General features: G+C 42.0%; 1 protein-coding gene across 1 annotated transcript in view; it reads left to right on the forward strand.

Annotated features, from left to right (window-relative positions):
* DNAJC10 (DnaJ heat shock protein family (Hsp40) member C10) overlaps window positions 1-12,863 on the forward strand; it is a 61,189-nt gene extending 48,326 nt beyond the window's left edge. Inside the window, exons 17-23 of the mRNA XM_088476362.1 lie at window positions 92-247; window positions 2,624-2,757; window positions 3,078-3,131; window positions 4,932-5,079; window positions 8,762-8,884; window positions 10,039-10,146; window positions 10,678-12,863. Of these exons, the coding sequence (XP_088332488.1) occupies window positions 92-247; window positions 2,624-2,757; window positions 3,078-3,131; window positions 4,932-5,079; window positions 8,762-8,884; window positions 10,039-10,146; window positions 10,678-10,689 (735 nt within the window). The 3' untranslated portion in view covers window positions 10,690-12,863. The remainder of the gene's footprint in view (window positions 1-91; window positions 248-2,623; window positions 2,758-3,077; window positions 3,132-4,931; window positions 5,080-8,761; window positions 8,885-10,038; window positions 10,147-10,677) is intronic.
* The last annotated feature ends 7,565 nt before the right edge of the window (window positions 12,864-20,428 follow it).

The following is a 20,428-nucleotide window of genomic DNA, read 5'->3' on the forward strand; positions in this document are numbered from 1 at the left end:
CAAAATGTTGCTGTCTGAATGTTGATATTCAAGAAACCATAAAGATTGCCTTCCTTACACTTCAAAATGTAAAATTGCCTTCTCAATGTAGGATCTTCGCAATCCCTCCGTTATTGCTCTCACACCTGCAAATTTTAATGAACTGGTGAAGGGACGGAATCTGGAGGAAATCTGGATGGTGGATTTTTACGCTCCTTGGTGTGGCCCATGCCAAGCCCTGATGCCAGAGTGGAAACGTATGGCACGGGTAATTGGATGTTAATATTTGTATTTTGGGATCTTTTATATTTATTCTTGCGAGAATGTGATCATTTTTATACAGGCTGACGCTGGGACCTAAGGCCATTCTGCAAGGACTTGTGTGCACTGCTATGGGGAATGTGCAGTGCTAGGGGATTTGTGTGTGGCTTAAATTGACAGGGACTGGTTGTTAGGTTGTGTACAGGGCCGGTTCTAGACATTGTGGAGCTCAGGGCGAAAGTTCACAGTTGCAAAGCACACGCATTTCCGGAAAGGAGGCGTGTCCTTGCGGAACACCCCCAATTCATCACACTGTGGGGCATGCCCAGCACTTATGAAGGTGCTGGGCTTCCCCCAAGCTCTCCCCTCGTGGCGAATAATTGCCATGTGCAGCAATGCGCCTTACACTGTAATGCCCTTTATAAATACATTATGCCACATGCAGTAATGCCCTGTATAACACATTATGCCACACGCAGTAATGCCCTGTATAACACATTATGCCACACGCAGTAATGCCCTGTATAACACATTATGCCACATGCAGTAATGCCCTGTATAACACATTATGCCACATGCAGTAATGCCCTGTATAACACATTATGCCACATGCTGTAATGCCCTGTATAGCACATTATGCCACATGCAGTAATTCCCTTTATAATACATTATCCCCAATTCAAATTATGCCACACATTAGTCCTTTATTCATGTTATGACACACAGTGGTGCCCCTTTTACACAATGCCCAAATTAGTGCCCCTTATACACAAGGCCCACAGTACTGAGTAGTAGTGCCTCTAATACAATGCCTACAGTAGTAATGCCCCCTATAGTAGTGCCCACATTAGTAGTGCCCCAGTAATAATGCCCCCTATAGTAGTGCCCAAAGTTGGATTGCCCCCATTAGTGCCCCCAGTAGGAATTCCCCCTTATAGATATGCCCCCAGTAGTAATGTCCCCTTATAGACTTGCCCCCAGTAGTAATGCCCACTTATAGACATGCCCCCAGTACTAATGCCCCTTATAGACTTGCCCCCAGTAGTAATACCCCCAGTAGTAATGCCCCTTATAGACATGTCCCCAGTAGTAATGCCCCCCTGTAGACATGTCCCCAGTAGTAATGCCCCCTTATAGACATGCCCCCAGTAGTAATGCCCCCTTATAGGCATGCCCCCAGTAGTAATGCCCCCTTATAGACATGCCCCCAGTAGTAATGCCCCCATTCCTCCCTTCTGAAAAATAAAATTTACAAACACAATACTTACCTTAGGCCCCGCTCCTGCGTCTGCTGCCGTCCGGTCTGACCGCGGCTCCACCATGGATCTATGGGAGAGACGTCATGACGTCCACCCCATAGTGCTCTATGCGGGAGCCGGAGCTCTGGAGTGAGCTTCGGCTGCCTTTGCAGGGAGGGAGCCGGGTGCCCACTGATAACAAATATCAGCGGGCGCCCGGCAACGCGGGGGGGACCGGCGCTGTTTTATTATGGACATTTTTTTTTTACCTTCTGGGGACTCAGTGGCGCCCTCTAGGGGCCGGCGCCCCGGGTGACTGCCCTGTTAGCCCACCCCTAGAACCGCCACTGGTTGTGTACGACATGGCATGTGAAAATGGCCATCACTATCGGCGCACCAGCCCTATACCTGGTGCCAGAGATCCGTCTGAAATCAGCCAAATCTCTGCAGGTGCAGTAGCATTGTGTGCCACGCCGAATCAGGACCGCTGTATTAATAAATGCAAATGTATGAGAAAGCATGGATGAGTCTTTAAGAAGATTAAAGAACTGTTTAGTTGGAGCTGAAATAAGCACCAACTACTGGTACTGTATAAAGAGGGAGTTAGGAAAGTCCCTCCGCAGTGACTGTGCTAAGTGTGTGACAATCCAAAATTCAAATAGGGGAGCCACACCAACTGCCAGTGAGTCCCGGCTGGTGATGTTCGGGGTGGCAGTTGGTGGCTCCTGTTTGAATTTTGGACGGCGCTGCAGCACCACTTCTGGAGCCGTCACTGTCAGTCTGTCACACACTTAGTACACAGTCACTGCAGAGGGACTTTACGAACTCCCTATACGTGGAACTTCCATATTTAATAGATTTCTATTCCAAGTGGCTTTGTGTAATGTAGTTATTGAACTTGTGACTAGGGGCACTAACTGTATATTGTGTGCATACACCAGCACTGTTGTCTGCTTTCCATCTATCTCCATATTTAATGCTGCCCGGGGGAAAATATGGAACGTTATTGAATGTGTAGTTATTTATACAGGGTTCTATTTATTTAGTTAATACAGCAGCCAGAGACAATTTTGCACATATGCATATGTGACATGATCCTGTTTTGGTTTAATGTACTTTCTGAGATTTATTGCATTCTTTTTCAGCATTTAACTGGATTGATCAGTGTTGGCACTGTTGACTGTCAAAAATACAGTTCCCTTTGCAGCCAGCAATATGTTCAAGCATATCCAGAAATTAGACTTTACCCAGCAAATCGAGAGAATCGCAATTATTACCAGTGAGTAGAACTACTGCATTTACCGTCTGTTGTGTTCTATGCTCCCTAGTGGAGTGCATCATTTGTTTAAACCTGCGCTACCACCTATTTACTAACATCCCCCTTCACCTAGTCGGAAACCCCAGCAGACGTCTGGGTACAATTTTTGTTTGCCACCCTCAGTTCCTCTCCCGTTTTCAGCCAGGGCTGTACAAGGAACAGAGAAAGTCGAGTCGGAGAGCATGTTAGTGAAATGTTTTGTGTTAGGCTTTGGTGCAGGTTTAAGCAACACAACTTGCTTAGATATAATAATGACCAGAATCTATCTTGTTTTGTTGTAGATCGTACAGTGGCTGGCAGAGAGATTCCCACTCACTAAAGAACTGGGGACTTTCGTAAGTTATGCGTGTAACTAAATTTATATTGCAATATTATTAGAACTTGTAACTACTAACAGAGTTCCATGCCCAAAGGCAAAATCAGGGGGGGGGGGGGGGGTTTCCAGTTGCCTGGACCCCCCCTTCCCATTTCCAGCCAGGCCAATGGCTCGAATCATGACCACAATAGCCGTCTGTGGCCACAACATGCAGAATAAGGGATGTAATGGAGCTGTGCATCTAACTGCTTGCTGTCAACGCTGGCGCTGTATATGTCTGCGGTATTACATTCGTTGCACTTTCTATGATGCTCGTTAAGTGCTAAACATGACGTGGCCACACTCACTCTAAGATCAAACATTTGGAAATCCCCCCTCTAAGACTGCACATCTAATGAGGCACACTGTGGGTAAGACCTATTATACATATGCCGTGTGCCAGTTTTGGGACTGGTATTGGGGTGCGTGGCTCTCTGGGCTGAGGTGGCTGGACTGGTTCATGGCATCGTAATGTACACGTTTTCACTTCTTTAGTTTGTTTTTTATATATGTAGCACTTGATACACTTTTTATTATAACCTCCTACTTATGTAGGACTTAACACATAGGCTTTCTTATTATTCTTGAACCCTCACTTCAAATCTCTCACTAGTGTGATGCCATGGGGCGGTTCTGCTGGGTTGGCCTGGGGATGTCCCGTGTCCTGTATTTGTTCCATAGGAGTGTTAAGGACCTGCCTGATAGAGATTACCTGGACGCGGTGGGCAGGCCCATAATTATGGCCATTATTATGCTAAGAACCACTTGGATGTAATTTAGCAGTATTATTATTAGGTTCATCATGGTTAGAGGGCCTGATTCAGAGCCGGACGCTATTTGCGGACGCTCGTTCAGAAATAGGGTCTGGCTATTTAAATTGAGCGCTCGCTCTTTGCGGTCTGTTGACGCCTCTATGTCTGAGCGAGCGAACATAACATGCGCTCGCTATTTTGTAAAGACGCCCCTTGGCCGCTCGCATCATACGTCATCTCCGCTATTTATTAGATTAATCGAGTACATCGAAAGGCGTATGAACTGCTCGCAGTGCTTGTGGTTGGATTTTCCTACCGCAATCATGCGAACAGTTCAGGCTAAGAAACAACCAAGTGACGTGGTCGATGACGCTGCTTTGTTAATTATGCACACCCTTAAAACGCCCGGTTTGACTGTTTGGCACGCCTGCGTTCGGATCTCCACTCCCCGCTTTCAAGCACCTTCCCCTGTTACCACCCACAAACGCCTCATTCTGTCACTCAAATTAGCAGGCAGTCGCTATTTTGCGAGCACACGATTTCCGACCGCACTGACTGGTTGGCACATGCGCATTACAACCCATACGCATGCGCAGATGTGCGAACATCGCTCGGAGCGAACGAGCGGCCGCTTACGAGCGGCTCTGAATCAGGCCCAGTGTGCACTTGCATTTGTCTCTCTTTCTGCTTGCAGCACTACAAGTCTCAGCAGGTAGCACCTCACATTGTGCTTAGGGTGTGCAATCTAGGGCCCCTCCCCCTATGTGTTAAACAAATGTATTCATTTTATGATTATACAGTAGTGCCTAATGGATTTAAATACCTTAATTAAGATAGGAAAAAGTTCAGAAGGGATAAAAAGCTTTAAAAATATACATATCCTTTGTAATGTTAGTCTTTTTTTTCCCTTGTGCTTTAATTATAAATCTATGAACAAACAAAAGAAATGTACAGTAAGTTATAGGTTATAATATAATGCACCACTTCAGTTCTTATGGTCTAATTTCCTTTTTTCCCCTTATGTGCAGATATTTACCTAAAGTTGCTATTGATTTGACACCAGAAAGCTTCAATGAAAAAGTGCTAAACGGGAACGAACACTGGGTGTTAGATTTCTATGCCCCGTGGTGCGGACCGTGTAGGAGCTTCGCGCCGGAATTTGAACAAGTGGCTAGGGTAACTACCAATGATTTACTCAGCAAGTGTATTATTTAGCAGTATGTTTTGATTTATTTTATATACTGTACATACATAGATTAGTGGATTGCAAAAGTATTAAATCCCACTAAGAGCTTAACAGATTTGTCTTTATTAGAAATGACACAACATTAACAAAAGAAAAAAAAAAACTGAAAAATGTTACTTGCATAAGGATTCAACCCCTGTGCTGTGGAAGCTCCAAGTTTACACAGATGAAAGATATTATTCTAATAATTGGCTTTTCAATTAGCCTCCACATCTGTATCATTTTAAAAAAATCAGCTTTTATTGATAAAAGACCCCATATTTAAATGTACATTGGTGAGTCTGAATGAAAGCTGTGAAAATGACACCAAATAGCATTCTAATAGGGGAATTCAATATGGAGCGAAAACTCAGTTTTTGCGTTAATATCGCACCTATGATGTCATTATCGCAGGTTTTAGTTTTACACCATATTCAATTTCAAAGACTTTTCGCAGGTTCGAGAAGTCTTTGAAAAGAAAACTGGGATAACTTTTCACCACTGAATAGGTGGCGAAAAAAAGTGCAGAATTGGGGTTTAGGGGTGCAGGCTTAAAAAAAAATAGCCTGCACCCCTGGGAATAACATTTTAAAAAGAACTGTGTCAAAAAAAAAAAAAAAAAATAGGGACACCCCAAAAAATTAATTTAAAAATTGGGGTGAAAAAAAAAAAATGCTGAAAAAAGTGTTTAAAAATAGGGAAATAGGTTCAGGGCTATTCTGCAAGTATGCGGCAGGTGTTTTCTAGAATAGGCTATTAGTGGCAGGTGCATAGTTGCAGAATTTTTTAAAACTTACTTTAGGGACATAAAAATATGCTAGTACCCATTTTCATGTACCCCAAATTTGATGGGACCACTTAAAAAAACGAAAAAAATAACCTAAGTGCTCTTCTGCATCACTTCTTCAATGTCGGGAAAAAAACACCTGCTGCGGCTATTTAAATCCCCGACTTTCATTTGCAAGCTAAAACAGGGGTACCCATAGTGATCCCCCACATTTTTACAACTTTAGGGGGGTCCTACAATTTATTCAAGGAAAAATTCATTTTTTTACGCAGATCCCACTTCGCACCTTCCCGTTTTCGTAGGTTTCATATTGAATACGGGGACAAAGCGATACTTCATCCCAGGAAAGTCTCCGATGTGGAGCGAAAAGTCCAGCACATACTTTTCGCTCCCATATTGAATACCCCTATTAGAATAGTTATGATAACGTTATAGATATGAACAAGTTAGGAATAGGCTACAAAATGATATCCAAGTGCTTGGAAATCCCAGGGATCACTGTTGGATGAGGAATTGGAAGCTGCATCATACCACCCAGGCACTACCTAGACAATGCCATCTCTCAAAACGTCAGAGCAAGAAGGTGATTTGTGATGGAGCCACAGAGAGGCCAACTATCATTTTGTAGGAGCTGCACAGTTCAGTGGCTGAGACAAGAGTGAAGGTGCATCAGTCATCCATAGCAAGAGCTCTGAATATCCAATTCAAACTATTTGGAGTCTAATCAATTAGCTCACCCCCCGCATGTGAGGGGGGCTAGTTGCTGATGCAACGGCACCCAAACTCGCTGCCCTATCACACCCTGGACTCGCTGCCCCCTGGGGCTGCAAACAAAAATCTGCTAGTCCAGAGGTACTGTAAGTGGGGCATATAGACGCACTTACATGCGGACGCAAGATGATCGCACCTAAATCGACCCCTATGTGTGGTACAGACCTAACACTGCCAATTCCTCAGCAAACACCATTCCAACAGTGACAGTTAGGGGTGGCAGCATGTTGTGGGATGCTTTTATCAGTGGAGACTGGGCATTTGGTTAAAAAAAATAGAGGGCCAATGGATTGTGCAAAATACAGGGAGATATTACAAGACAACCTGCTTCAATCTGCTAGAAAACTAAAGCTTGGGGAAAGTGCACCTTTCAGCAGGACAGTGATCCCAAGCACAACATAACACTAGTGTGGTTGAACAACAAAAAGGTGAATGTTCTACAATGGCTAAGTTAAAGTTCAGATCTCATTACAATTGAGAATCTGGGGCACTATATGAAAACTGCAGTCCGCAAACGTCATCCAACCAACCTGAAAATGCTGAAGCAAATCCGTAAGGAAGAATGGGCAAAACTCACTCTCACTCCAACTGTGGGCCCGATTCAGACCCGCTCGCTAGGCTGCGTTCGCACGTAGCCTGCCGATGTTTGCAATCTGCGCATGCGTATAAGACGCAGTGTTCATGCGTGAACCAGTCCATACGATCGCCCCTCGTACATAGACTCCTCGCTAGATTAACAGGACGAGCCATTTGTGGGTGGTGACGGGTTGGTCGATGGAAAAGGGGGGTGTGATGGTGCGAACACAGTCATGTCTGTGTGCGTCTCAATGCCGTTTCAGAGGACTGCATAATTAAGACGCAGTGTCATAATACACGTCACATGGCTGAATTACACACAGCAGCACTCGCAGTGCTTGCAGTAGGGTATGGTCAGCCACAAGTGCTGCGTATGGGTCCGATGTTACCGATTGTTGCATACACTTCCTGGAGATTATGTGTATTGCTAAGGGAAAGTGGGCGTCTTAAGACAGGCTGGTGGGCGTCTAAATACATACCACGATCACACGCCAAGACTTAGTGGGCGTGCTGATGTCTTTTTGTGCGATCGCAGGATTTGTATACTTTGGCAGCTGATGGCTGCTTGCGAACGCATCTAGCGAGCGGGTCTGATTTGGGCCCTGTGTGCAAACCTGGTCGAAACTTACCAAGACATACTTAAAGCTGATATTTCAGGAAAATGTGGTTCTACATAGTGCTAGTCTGTAGGGGTTGAATAACTATTCAAGCAGCATTTTAAAGTTATTTAAAAAAAAAAAAAAAAAAACTTTTCACAGGTCATGATTTATGAATTATGAGTTAAAAATCATCAAGAGCCTTCCTGGTTCACAGTAAAAATAAAAACTGTTTAAGCGTCATTTGTAATGTAGACAAATCTATTGTCTTTTTGAAGGGGTGAATACTTTTGCAGACCATTATGTATGTATGTATGTATAGCTGTATATGGAATATCCTATCTACACTATGCCTTTTGGTTAATATTTATTTATGTATTTATTCATTCTTCTTTTTAGGTAGTTTGACCAAGATTTTTAGTGCACTGGTTGGTTTTGTTGCAACTGTCCAATTACTACATTAATAATACACAAAATAGCCCCTGTGTTATCTTCTATTTTACATATGTTTTTATGCCCTTTTATCTGCATTGTGTCCTTACCGAACACCACCAGACTAGTCCTCTAGATGGCAGCAGAAACTTGGCAGGTCTTGTTTATAGCCCATTAGTCTGTTACATTAAATACGCTCCACTAGTTTCTTTTCCTTTAGCTGGAAGTTATCATTATGCACTTATAGTTCCCCTGAAATGTTACGTTTTCTGCAGGTCAGAATGTGAACGTTAGTTAATGATTAGCATTTTCTAAGTATGCAGTTGTTGCCTGAAGGTATCAGCTGCTAAGTGTGCACATTAAAATGTATATTGAATATTTAAAAAATAAATAAATAAAAAGCTTCTACCTTCAGTTGACTTTGAATGGAGAACAGAAGTTATCCTCTGCTTAATCTGACACTGTTTATAGCTTCTTAAAGGTAAAGTAAAGGCTGGAAAATTGGACTGCCAAGCCTATGGACATACGTGCCAATCCGCAGGCATCAGAGCTTATCCCACCGTGAAATTCTACCCATACCTGGGATCTAAAAAGGTAAAGCATGTAAAATAGACCACGTTCAGGTTTTGGTCACAAAATAACTCTTTACAAAATTGTGATACATACAGTATGATCGTTAGTCGATATGTCTGTGAACGATGTTGCTCACAGACACATCGGATGGGACTTGCAGCACAGCAGATGGGCGATATATCTGAAATATATATCGGTCATCTGCTGGTGTGTACGGACGACACGCTGCTTACCCGTACACATGCTTCCGGGAACCGACGGTGATTGACAGCTCAGCTGGGCGGGCAATTTAAATTGCCCACCCAGTTGAACTGTCAGGTCCGGCACTTTGGGAAGACGATTGGTAAGTGTGTACACACAATCGTCATATAGGTCAGCCGACTCTTCGACTTAGTGTGTACCCAGCTTTATTATTCCTATGCATGCTACCTTGCTATCTGTAAGCCTATTATCAGGACTTCCCTATACCTGGCCACACACGTTACAATCTTGACAGTCAAGATTCCTGCATCATCTGCGTTTACCCAGGTCGATATCTGCGGTCCACCTGCTGATGTTTTGCATGTATATCTACTGCTATAAGGCTATTCTACGTGTCAAATCAGCGCTTGTTTTAGGGAATTGTTTCTTTTTAAAGTACACTGCTTGAAAAAAAGAAACATTTTAAAAAAATGGATTTTCAAGATCAGGATCAGTTGTAGACTATGTGGAGCCCACAAACAAACGAGCAGATGTGCACTGCGCCAAACCCCATACATACATACATACATACATACATACATACATAGTAGACTATGTGATGCTCCACACCAATTGCAGGAATACACCTTGGCTTACTAACTACACCCTGCCATACAACATCTTCTCTTCCTGCTAGGAAGTCTCTTCTTTCCATGATTGCCGGGTCCTTTTTATCCCCAGATCCTGTTTTTGGGGAGGGGGCTTTCTGGTAAATGAATGCTCCTTGCTTCCTATCCCGAACCAGAAACAGTAGGCATTCCTGGGCGTAGTAGTGCGGTCCGTCCAGGAGCGTACAGTTCTCAGCAGTGCCCACCAGGGTCCGCTTATGTACAACAACTCCTAAGTGGCTTAAACATGCAGCATGATTACATTGGTGCAAAGGAGTAATTCTACAGATTTCTAATGTCGATAACTCTTATTTTCTCTCTTTACAGAAAAATATTGATGGTGAACTTATAGAAAGAAAAGATGCCAAAGATATAGTCAACATTATAACGTCCAGGATAGGATTTATTAAAGGTCAGCAAAGGCCGGCTAAAAAGGTAAATTGCAAATGTATCTGTGTTTTTATATTTATTGTATTTTTTTATATGACTTAAAATAAATGTCTGATCTCTAATCCAAACTAGAGGTAATATTAACCCAAATCTTAATGACCGTATTTAAATATTTATTTTTTTTCTGTTTAACAACTGTTTGCTAATTATCTGACTTTGCCGACTTGTTGTTTGGATGTAATTTGTTTCTTTTAGACAAAGTAACTGCTAAATTCTCCGTCATGTCTTAATGCGCCTTGGCAACCAGTTTTCATAACGCGTGAATGCTAGTTATTAGGGCATTGAGGCATAGCGACGGGTTGCCTTTATTGGGGATGTAAGTGATGGTTGGTAACGTTATTAAAACATGTTTAACAGAAAGTGTTTTGAAATGCGATTTGGGTGGAGACCTGCTTTAATCTCCTGTACACATTTTAGAACAGAGCAGTATGACATCACCATTTTCTATTTTCTTCTGTTTCTTAATGCGTTTAATTTTAGATGTGGAAGATTTTACCATATCTGTCTGTCTTGTAGGACGAGTTGTGATGGAAGGAGTGTGATAAAGCAATGATAACATATGAGGTTCACCGATTCCTCTTGAACATGTATTGATTTGGACTGTTTCTGATAACTTAACCAAAAAAAAATAAATCTTACAGCGGAATTAAGATCGGATGGACTGTGCATCGCAAGTACAGATAATCTACATCTACTGTAAAGAATTGGTTGTTTCGTCCCTGGAGGCAATCTGCTTACCAGTGCTGGTTTTATCTGAATCCAATGGTTTACATATATTTTAGTGGTCTGAAAACTCTCTTTATGAGCAAACAACGTTCATTTTAGATTAAAATTTGCTGTGAAACATAAGAACACTATGGGAACCTGCAGCAAATCTGACAGACCCTGCCCCTTGTACTGTAGCAAAGTAGAATCAAGCAAGTAAAAATGCGTTTTTTTATGGTTAATTGTAGTGTGGGCTCTGCGGAGTATGTCTTTATGGCGCAGTTTCAGTTGTTTCCTGAACGCTGTGGTCTTTAAAAATTCCCTACTGGTTCTAGAACACTGGGGTCAAGGCAATCTCCTTTACGCCTATATTTATGATTCTGTTAGTGGAAACTATGTCAGATTCTGCCATCTGTAGGTTTCAGGACAAAGGAATAGTAATGGCAGTATATGTTTATTCTGTTAATGCAGTTTTCTCTTTTTACTAGAGGATTGAGATGCTTTTGCACATTATCAAAAACTTTATTCTAGTTCCCAAAGTCTAGTAAAAGTACCATGAAGTCAGATATTTGTGGTGCACATCGGTATACACAAGTGTCCTGCAGTCAATGATGCTTGTAACTGCGGTCATTTAACCATGAAAGGCCACACTGTCACAGTACCTATATGTAAATGTTTTCTTATGACCACAAAACATATTTTTTTTTTTTGTACAAAACTATATTTATGGGTACTTTTCTCACAGACTACTGCCAGGCAAGTTTTAAATATTATACCGGGACATATCAAGGTATGAAAACTTTTGCAAACACCTATAACTTTGTTTGTGTTGGATACATAATTTATTTAATGGGCAATTAACCTTCTACATTTCTAGCCTGCGTGAATGTGTATTTGGAAACACTTCTTACAGGCTGCTGGTTTAAAGTGATAGATTTAATTTAGAAACTACATACATTGTACCATGGAGAGTAGTAACGCCACCAAAAGCTGTGCCTTGGCTTACACATACTTACCAAGCCTATAGACCGTTCAATAGTAATTGCCTCTAGTGCTAAGAAAACAGATGGCTGCTACGTGGCGTCACTGAGGAGCAATAGTTAAATATAGTTGGTCACTTTTATGAAAGCTGTTATGCAGGACAAAATTGCTGTAACCAATCAGAGGTCTGCTTTCATTTTGTAAACACAACTATAATCCTGTTACTATGGGTTATAGCAACCTGATCCTTTGCACCAATGTGATTTTGAAGGAAGCTGGTTCACATTCTTATTTTTACAATAAATGTCCATGAACATGTAATAGTCCTTGAATATTTTAGGCACTTTCATTGCTATCAAGTATTTTCATTACCTAGACCCATCTGTAGTTGCTGGACAGATTGACAATTAAGCAAACATTATGCAGCTGGTAAACGTTGTATTTTGGCTACTTTGATCACGGTATATTGGAGTTTCTCTGATTTGTTTCATGTTATATCTCACATTAATGGGGGTGCTTATCAAAGCTTAGAGAGAGATAGAACTGTGAGTACCAACCAATCAGCTCCTGTCATTTTTCAAACACAGCCTGTACAATGTAAGTTAAAAACTGATTGGTTGGTACTTTATCACTTACAATTTTATATCTCCAAGCTTTGATAAATACCTCCCATTATGTGAAATAAATCAACATATGGCTGGCCCACTGCCTAATAATGCACAATAAATATTTGTGGGTCAATAAATTGGTTGCCTCCTGTGATTAAGGACAGCGGGCCGATGATCTATAAACCTTGCCAATGAACATTACATTACACAGTGTGCCAGAGGTGTATTAATGTGGGACACCAATGTAATATTTAGATTTCTCGAATATCAACCAATTGTAAACGTTGTAAGCACAAGAGTCCACTTGCCTCTGATGCCTGTATGACATTTATTTGTAGCCCCCATGTTGAGCACAATGGTCACAGTCACAAAAAGTTGGTCTAGATCAGTGTTGGCTAACCTTGACACTCCAGCTGTTATGTAACTACATAACCCAGCATGCACTGCTACAGTTTTGCGATTAGGGCATGCTAAAACTGTGGCAGGGCATGCTGTGGGATATATAGTTTCACAACAGCTGGAGTGTCAAGGTTAGCCAACACTGGTCTAGATGCACTTAGAAAGCAGCATTAACGCATAATCGTTAAATGTTACTCACCGGCTGCTTCCCACACAGGGAGCTGTTGCAAGCCGCCGGTTTTCCCAGAGACGACATACTGTATCCATCTCACATCGCAGCCGAAATCCAGGGCTGTGCGACACTGCAGACAGGACATTGTGTGCAGGAGGACTAGTTAGGGGCTACGATCACTCTCAAATGTACGACAAACTTCAGTATATCCTTTTTGTATTCCTCCAGTTTTATCTAGTGCCCTGATCTATAGTAAACTAACGTTTCAAACTTTAGTCTGGCATCTGACAATGATCTGAAAAAATATAATTGTGATACACTCCAGCGGGAAACAAATCTCTACATAGCCACAGGCCAGGGTTGCCAGCCTAATGAGGTTAGTCAGAGGTTCACTGCTACTGATTACTTTACCATTTAAGTTTTGAATGACAATGTATGCATCATTTATATGCATTTACAGTCCTACAAGTTTACATTGTTTGTGCCACCTAATCTCTTTGTCACTCTGATCACTGTTACAAAGGCATGAGTATTATTCATGTATGTGAATTCCAAACGCCATGCCAAAATAGCTGGATGCTCATTCTGGTTTTTGATCCTGCTTTGCAGTAGCACTTTAGTGCATTTCCGCGACATAAATGAGTCTTGAAGCAAAATTATAATCTTTATTCAGCTTTGTGTGTAATTTGCAGTACAGGTTGAGTCTCCCATATCCAAATATTCCGAAATATGGAATATTCCAAAATACGGAAAATTTTTAGCATGACTGAGATAGTGAAACCTTTGCTTTCTGATGGCTCAATATACAAAAACTTTGTTTAGGGCAAAACATTTTTTTAAATATAATATAAAATAACCTTCAGGCTTTGTGTATATGAAACATAAATTAATTTCATGTATGTACACACACATTTTTTGGATGCACAAAATTATTCAAAATATTGTATAAAATTACCTTCAGGCTGTGTGTATAAGGTGTATATAAAACAAATACATTCTATGTTTAGATTCCAAGATATTTCATTATGGTATGCAATTATTCCAATATACGGAATATTCTGATATCCAAAATACCCCTGGTCCCAAGCATTTTGGATATGGGAGACTCAACCTGTACTTTGTTCTTGGAGATGCAACTCAAGCACACATACAAGGGCTATACAGAAAAGGAGGGCGCACACCAGCTAAGCTCGCCCATTGGAGAAGGTTGGATGTAACTTTTTAAATGCATTAATTAATATGGTTTATCTTTTGCGGGAACAGTAACTGTGTGCAAGTTTGGAAGTTGTGTAGCAGAGATGCGACAATCGCACAGGTATTCATACAATTGCCGCAATATTTACAACATGACAAAGATAACCCCTATTATCCGATTGTTTTATTTGTATCAATACATTGCAAAGAGGGTGCTACCACCGGACACAGTACAAGTTACATTACAGAACACAAGAAAATAAAGTGTATCACTATTGGGTGCATCTCTGCTGCCAGTACATCCGTACCCTAAATTTCAGGTTGCACATATCTTTAAAATGCGTGGTACTCAAACATGGAAATTCAAGCGTGAAGACCTCTCTTTACATTCAAATCCTAGTTCAGGTCCTCTATTGACAGAACGGACAACGCAGGCCCTTGCAGACTTGGGGCCTGATTTGGGAATAGTGTAAGATAGAGAAAGTAATTGTGCACCCTTGTCAAAACCATGTTGCAATGCTGGGGGGAGGGGGCAGATTTAATATTTTCAGAGAGATTTCGATTTTGGAGGGGTGTGTTCAAACTGAAATCTAAATTGCAGTGTAAAAATAAAGCTGTGCAGTATTTGTGGGCTACATGCAAAAGCAGCCAGTATTTACCCCGCATGCAAAAAAAAAAAAAAGTATGTATTTGCACCCCTTGCATTGTAACATGGTTTGTCCTGGCTATTTCTTACTCTAATCATTATCAGTGTTAATACTCATTGCCTACATAGAGCATTTTGTGGGATGAAGCAGTAATTGTCCCACAAAGTATCTCATGCCTTCTTGAGGTCTCTAGTTCCTCAATCTTAGGCTGCATTGTCTTGAATATGGTATGGGAAGGGGTTAAAGTGTGCCTGTCACCTCCCCATATCATGGTACTGTGGTAGGTGATGGGGACACATTAAACTATTTCCCATTGTCCTTTTATCCAGATTTTAATCTTATTTATTTTTTAATACAATGGAGAACATGGTTGACAAATTGTCAAGCAAAAGTAAAACAAATGAAACTTTGGCAGGACTACAGTGAACTTTGCTGAAATAGAATTCAAATGTCAAACAAATACAGGATAGGTTGCAAAGACCAAGGGGGGGGGGATGTACAGTATCAAGCCTTGGAGAGAGCTAAAGTGCCCATCAATCAGCTTCTAACTGTCACGTTACAGGCTGTGCTTGAAAAATGACAGAAGCTGATTGGTTGGTACTTTATTTTTCTCCGCTGTCTCCCTCTCCCCCTCCAAGACGTGATGCATCTCCCCCCAAATGTGAAAGATATAAATTGGCAAAATGTTTTAGTATGCCACCTAAAAGTGAAATACATTTATTTTTTATGATGCACAATATTGACCATTAATAGTTTCCCTGTGATGGTTTCACATTTCTTCCTGTTTTACTGGATGATTTTTTTTATTGCTGGCAACGTAAACATTTTTATGTCTGTAAGCAATGTGAATAGCAATATATACATATATACAGTGCCTCTTGACCAATGATGACCACTATATATGCAGTAACAGCAATTGGGATACCAAAAAAGAAAAAGAAAAATCCTTTTAACTTCGTTTGTGTATAGATCCCCTTCCGTAGATTGCCCTGACATCATCAGTTACTGTATGTCCACGTGGACATAGAGGGGGAATATAAACCTGGGGCGAGTGAAGCAAGCCACTGTGCCCGAAGCACGGTGAGAGAAGAGAGACCGCGAGGGGACAAGTTTCTTCGATCATATGGTTTTAAACACTGGAAAGAGAACAAAAAAAAATGTTCAAATTGGTTCAATTTGTGTGTTTTACTTTTAACCAATTTGTCTGAACAACCATTTTTTGGCTATTTTCCAGTGTTTGTGAGCAAATGGATGATTGTCATTTGCTCCCATACATTACCAGCTTTTCATTCCAACCAGCCAGATTGGACAGCTATCTGACAGAAAATTGTATAGTGTATGCCCAGCTTAAATCTAATCAATGCAGTAAAGCGACACTTCTCAGAGACGAAGATGTTCACTGATAGTTCTGGGAAGTACTCTATCTTTTTAAGTTCAGCCATTTTCTGCAAAGAGTAGATGGCAGCCATTTTGTGGGCGGACTAGTATTCATGAGAATGCAGCTTATCACTTCAGTACAAGACCCTTCTTGGTGACCTATGAATTTGTATGCACTTGGTATACCCACACCATCTCTGTTTTGCCATTATTACTTTACTAAATGTAATTCTTTTAGTAATTATCAATACACCTTTTTTTTTACACTAGTTGGTAAAGATTACATTGATTGGCTGTTAAATAAACTTATTGGTCCTGTTTCACAAGTATAAGATGTTTGTTAACCCACTAGCCATACATAAAGTTGATAAGGTAGCTTTAATGGAAATGTCAGGATTATAATGTTGTTTAAATGTCACATCGATGTTTTGCAATGGAATATTTGAGTATGCCAAGAAAATGGAAATAAACTTGTTAGAATTTGCCCTTTTTTTTAGGGAACTTTGTAATAAACTTCTAAAGCCAGTTTTTGTGTCTTATTCTATTCAAAGTATTATACATTTACATTCCCACAAACTATATTACCCAAACAGGTGTTTTTATACTTGAATTTTTGTGTAACAACTGGCAAGGTCATACTGTCAGCCAGAGCCGTAACTAGACTTTTTGGTACCCTGTGCCAGAAAGAGCATTGGCGACCCCCTCATTTTTCAAAGGGACATAATGCACCCAAAAAAGGGCCAGGGCCTCATGGGGAAGGGCCAGGGAAGAGATAGGGGAGGGCAGGAGATGCTGGGGATGAAATAAGAGGAAGCTACAAGCAAGAATGATAAACAGAAATTTGACAGGTCCACACAGCGCCCCCTGACCTGTGGTGCCCTGTGCGATGGCACCAGCCGCACTACTCTAGCTATGGCCCTGCTGTAGCAATTTCATCTGTGGTCTGTGTTCACATCTGCACGCTGAAATACTCCCGGTTATTAACATGGGTGTCAAAGATCCCTTTACTTGAAGCATAGAGGCTTGTCGAGCTGTGGGGTGGCAAGGGGGCACCTCGCCCCCTTCCTCCCCCCCCCAACATATGAGAGAGGCACCAAGTGTGTAAAACAACTATGCGATGTGTACTATGACGCTGCGTCTTAATTATGCACGCCTCTGAAACGGCGTTAAGACACTCAGACACCCCCGTTTTCATCGACCATCCCCTGTCACCACCCACAAACGGCTCGTCCTGTCACTCATTGTAGCGAGCTGGCTATGCCCAACGAGCAAGCGCTTGCCGATCGCATGGACTAGTTCGCGCACTGTGATGCATACGCAGATTGCAAACATCGGCAGGCTGCATGTGCGAACGCAGCCTAGCGAGCGGGTCTGACTGTGGCCCTGAGACCCCGAGTCTCTGCCTCCTCCTCTCCTCTACCCCAGAGGTTCCCAAACTCTGTCCTTAAGGCACCCTAACAGTTCTGGTTTTGAGGATAATCTATGCTTGAGCACACATGACTTAATTAGTACCTCCGTTAATTTGATTTAAACACCTGTGCTCAACCATGGATATCTATAAAACCTGAACTGTTGTGGTGCCTTGAGGACTGATGTAAAAGCATGGAAAAGTTGCCCATAGCAACTAATCAGCTTTGAAGTGGCATTTATCTTTTACAGTCTATAAAATAATAGGTAGGAGCTGATTGGTTGCTATGGACAACTTCTCCACTGGAGCCCTGAGTTTGGAAACCTGTGCTCTAGCCTGTCAGTGGCCGAGTCCCCGCTCCCTCCTCTTCCCTATGTGACTATTCTAATCGACTCCCTCCTGTCCCCGCCTAAGATCCCAGTCTCCACCCCATCTCCAGTCTTTCCTGTATCTTTTATGCTTTTCCTATGCCCTGGAGCTCTGCAGGCAGGGACCAGACAGATCCTTCCTCTGGACAGGTAAGTGCCACTGGTGGGGTGAAAATGTTTTAATGTTATCTAAGGGGGCATTGTATACTTATGCAATGGAAAGGAGGGGTGTTTTAATACTGTCTGTGCTGGTGTATTAATGTGTGTGGGGGATATTATTGTGTGTGCGTTTGTGTGTGTGCGGGGGGTATTATTGTGTGTTTGTTAGAGGTTTATTCATATTACCTGTTATACAGTATATGGTTCACTGATAATATAGAGACTATCTGGCATTCATTGTGACTCTCTGTATTGTTCGGTGGGCACTGCAATGTTCCCTGCATTATTTGGTGGTCGCTGCAATGCTCTTTGTATTATATGGTGGTCACTGCAATGCTCTCTGATTTAAACGGTGGTCACTGCAATGTTCTCTGCATTATTTGGTGGTCACTGCAATGTTCTCTGCTTTATTTGGTGGTCAATGCAATGCTCTCTGCATTGAATTGTGGTCATTGCAATGTTTCCTGCATTATATGGTGGTCACTGTGATGTTCTTTGTATTATATTGCACTGACGGCTATGTTCTCTGTATTATGGCTGTCACTGCAATATTCTTAGTATTATACGGCATTAACTGCAATGCTCTCTGTGTTACATGTCGGTCACTGCTATGCTTAAAAGGGATGACCGGCACTGTGTTCTGCACAGTGATCTTACACTGACTGGGCGATAGAGGTGCTGCAGCACACTGTGACGGTACATGTGTGGGGGCCGGATACTACACCCGCACCTGGTACCTTGACACTCTGCTCTCCCCCCATGCTGCTGCCTATATGGTGTAAATAGAGTGAGATGTGACTTCTGCAGCTGCACCACAATGTTCCGTCTGTTGGATACTCCTGCTGCGCCTGAGTGGGCGACATTCAGCAATTTAGGAACGGCAAAATGGAATTATATCTTGCCCCCCCAAACCTAAAAACATTACGGCGTCCCTGCTGTCAGATAAAATCTACCACAAATGCAATAGAGTGCAAAACACATAGAAGGGACCACAGCACATGTGTGAGCAAAGCACAACTACAGCAAGAGTGCAGTGTCCAGGGCTATGATATCTGGGCCATAAAATGTAAGATCAGCACCCACCTGTAGCTTAATAAACCGGTCACAGTACTCATTGTACGTGTAATTTCCATATGTACAGATTTTTTTTTTTTTTCCTTTTTAAAGGTATATGGAGAGATTTATCGAGCTTGAAATGAGATCAAGTACCAACCAATCAGCTCCTAACTCATTTTTCAAACACGGCCTGCAAAGTGACAGAAGAGGACTGGTTGGTAATTTATCTCTCTCCAAGCTTTGATAAATCTCCCCCATAGGTCTAAGCGCTGGAGGTGTCACCAAGCCTTCAGACCCTCTCATAAATATTAATGTATTTCCCCATGAGGCTAGGGGATTGCCTTTATCCCTAGGATTTGCTGAAGTGTCTTAAGCTGGGTGCACACTTAACCATGTGTACCCGGACACTATGTAGGCCCGACCAGAAGACCTATCGTACTGCGGATACACATTGAGCGATGTAATGAACGATTCTCCGTTCTTCATTACCTTCATCGGCGCCGCATGGGCTATCGTCCGGTTGGCCGTGCAGCTTGCAACTGCGGGAGTGCGCAGATAGTCCACTCACACTGGATATTCCTATTCGGCCAGAAACAACATATCAGGCCGACATCGACATGTTGATAGAAAAGGGTAAAATAATTTTCCCGTATTGGAAATTCTCCTAAGAAGAAAACCGATTACCTGTTGGAATTTTTATTTACCACTGTGACTTGGAGACGGTCATACAGAAGAGGATCTCTAGCTACAGAATTAACATTTGGGCCCGTATTCAGTTAGAAGCGAAAAGCCGTGATCCGCGAAAAAGTATCGCCTATTGCGACTTTTCCCCAGGCGGAAACTTATCTCCGGATTCAACTGAAAACACTTTTCGCGTACAGGAAAAAGATTTGCCTCTGAATAGGTGGAGAAAAAAAAAGTGCAAAATCGCTATTTTGGGGTGCAAAGGTGGGGAAACCACTCGGTACCCTTGGGATAGCCCCCCAATAGATAACTACATTAAAAAAAGTGAGAAACACCCCAAAAAATACTTTGAAAATGGGTGCGAAAGTGCAAAGTGGGGGTACAAACTTTACAACTAGCGAAATATATTTTTGGGGTTCTGCAAGTATGGGTGAGGTGTTTTTTTGGATTGCAGGTGTTTGCTTAAGGTGCGTTTTTATAGAACTTCATTTTAGCAACTTACAGATGCT

The sequence above is a fragment of the Taudactylus pleione genome, unplaced genomic scaffold, assembly GCF_031769625.1.
Source record: "Taudactylus pleione unplaced genomic scaffold, aTauple2 ptg000188l, whole genome shotgun sequence".
NCBI classification, from domain to species: Eukaryota; Metazoa; Chordata; class Amphibia; order Anura; family Myobatrachidae; genus Taudactylus; species Taudactylus pleione.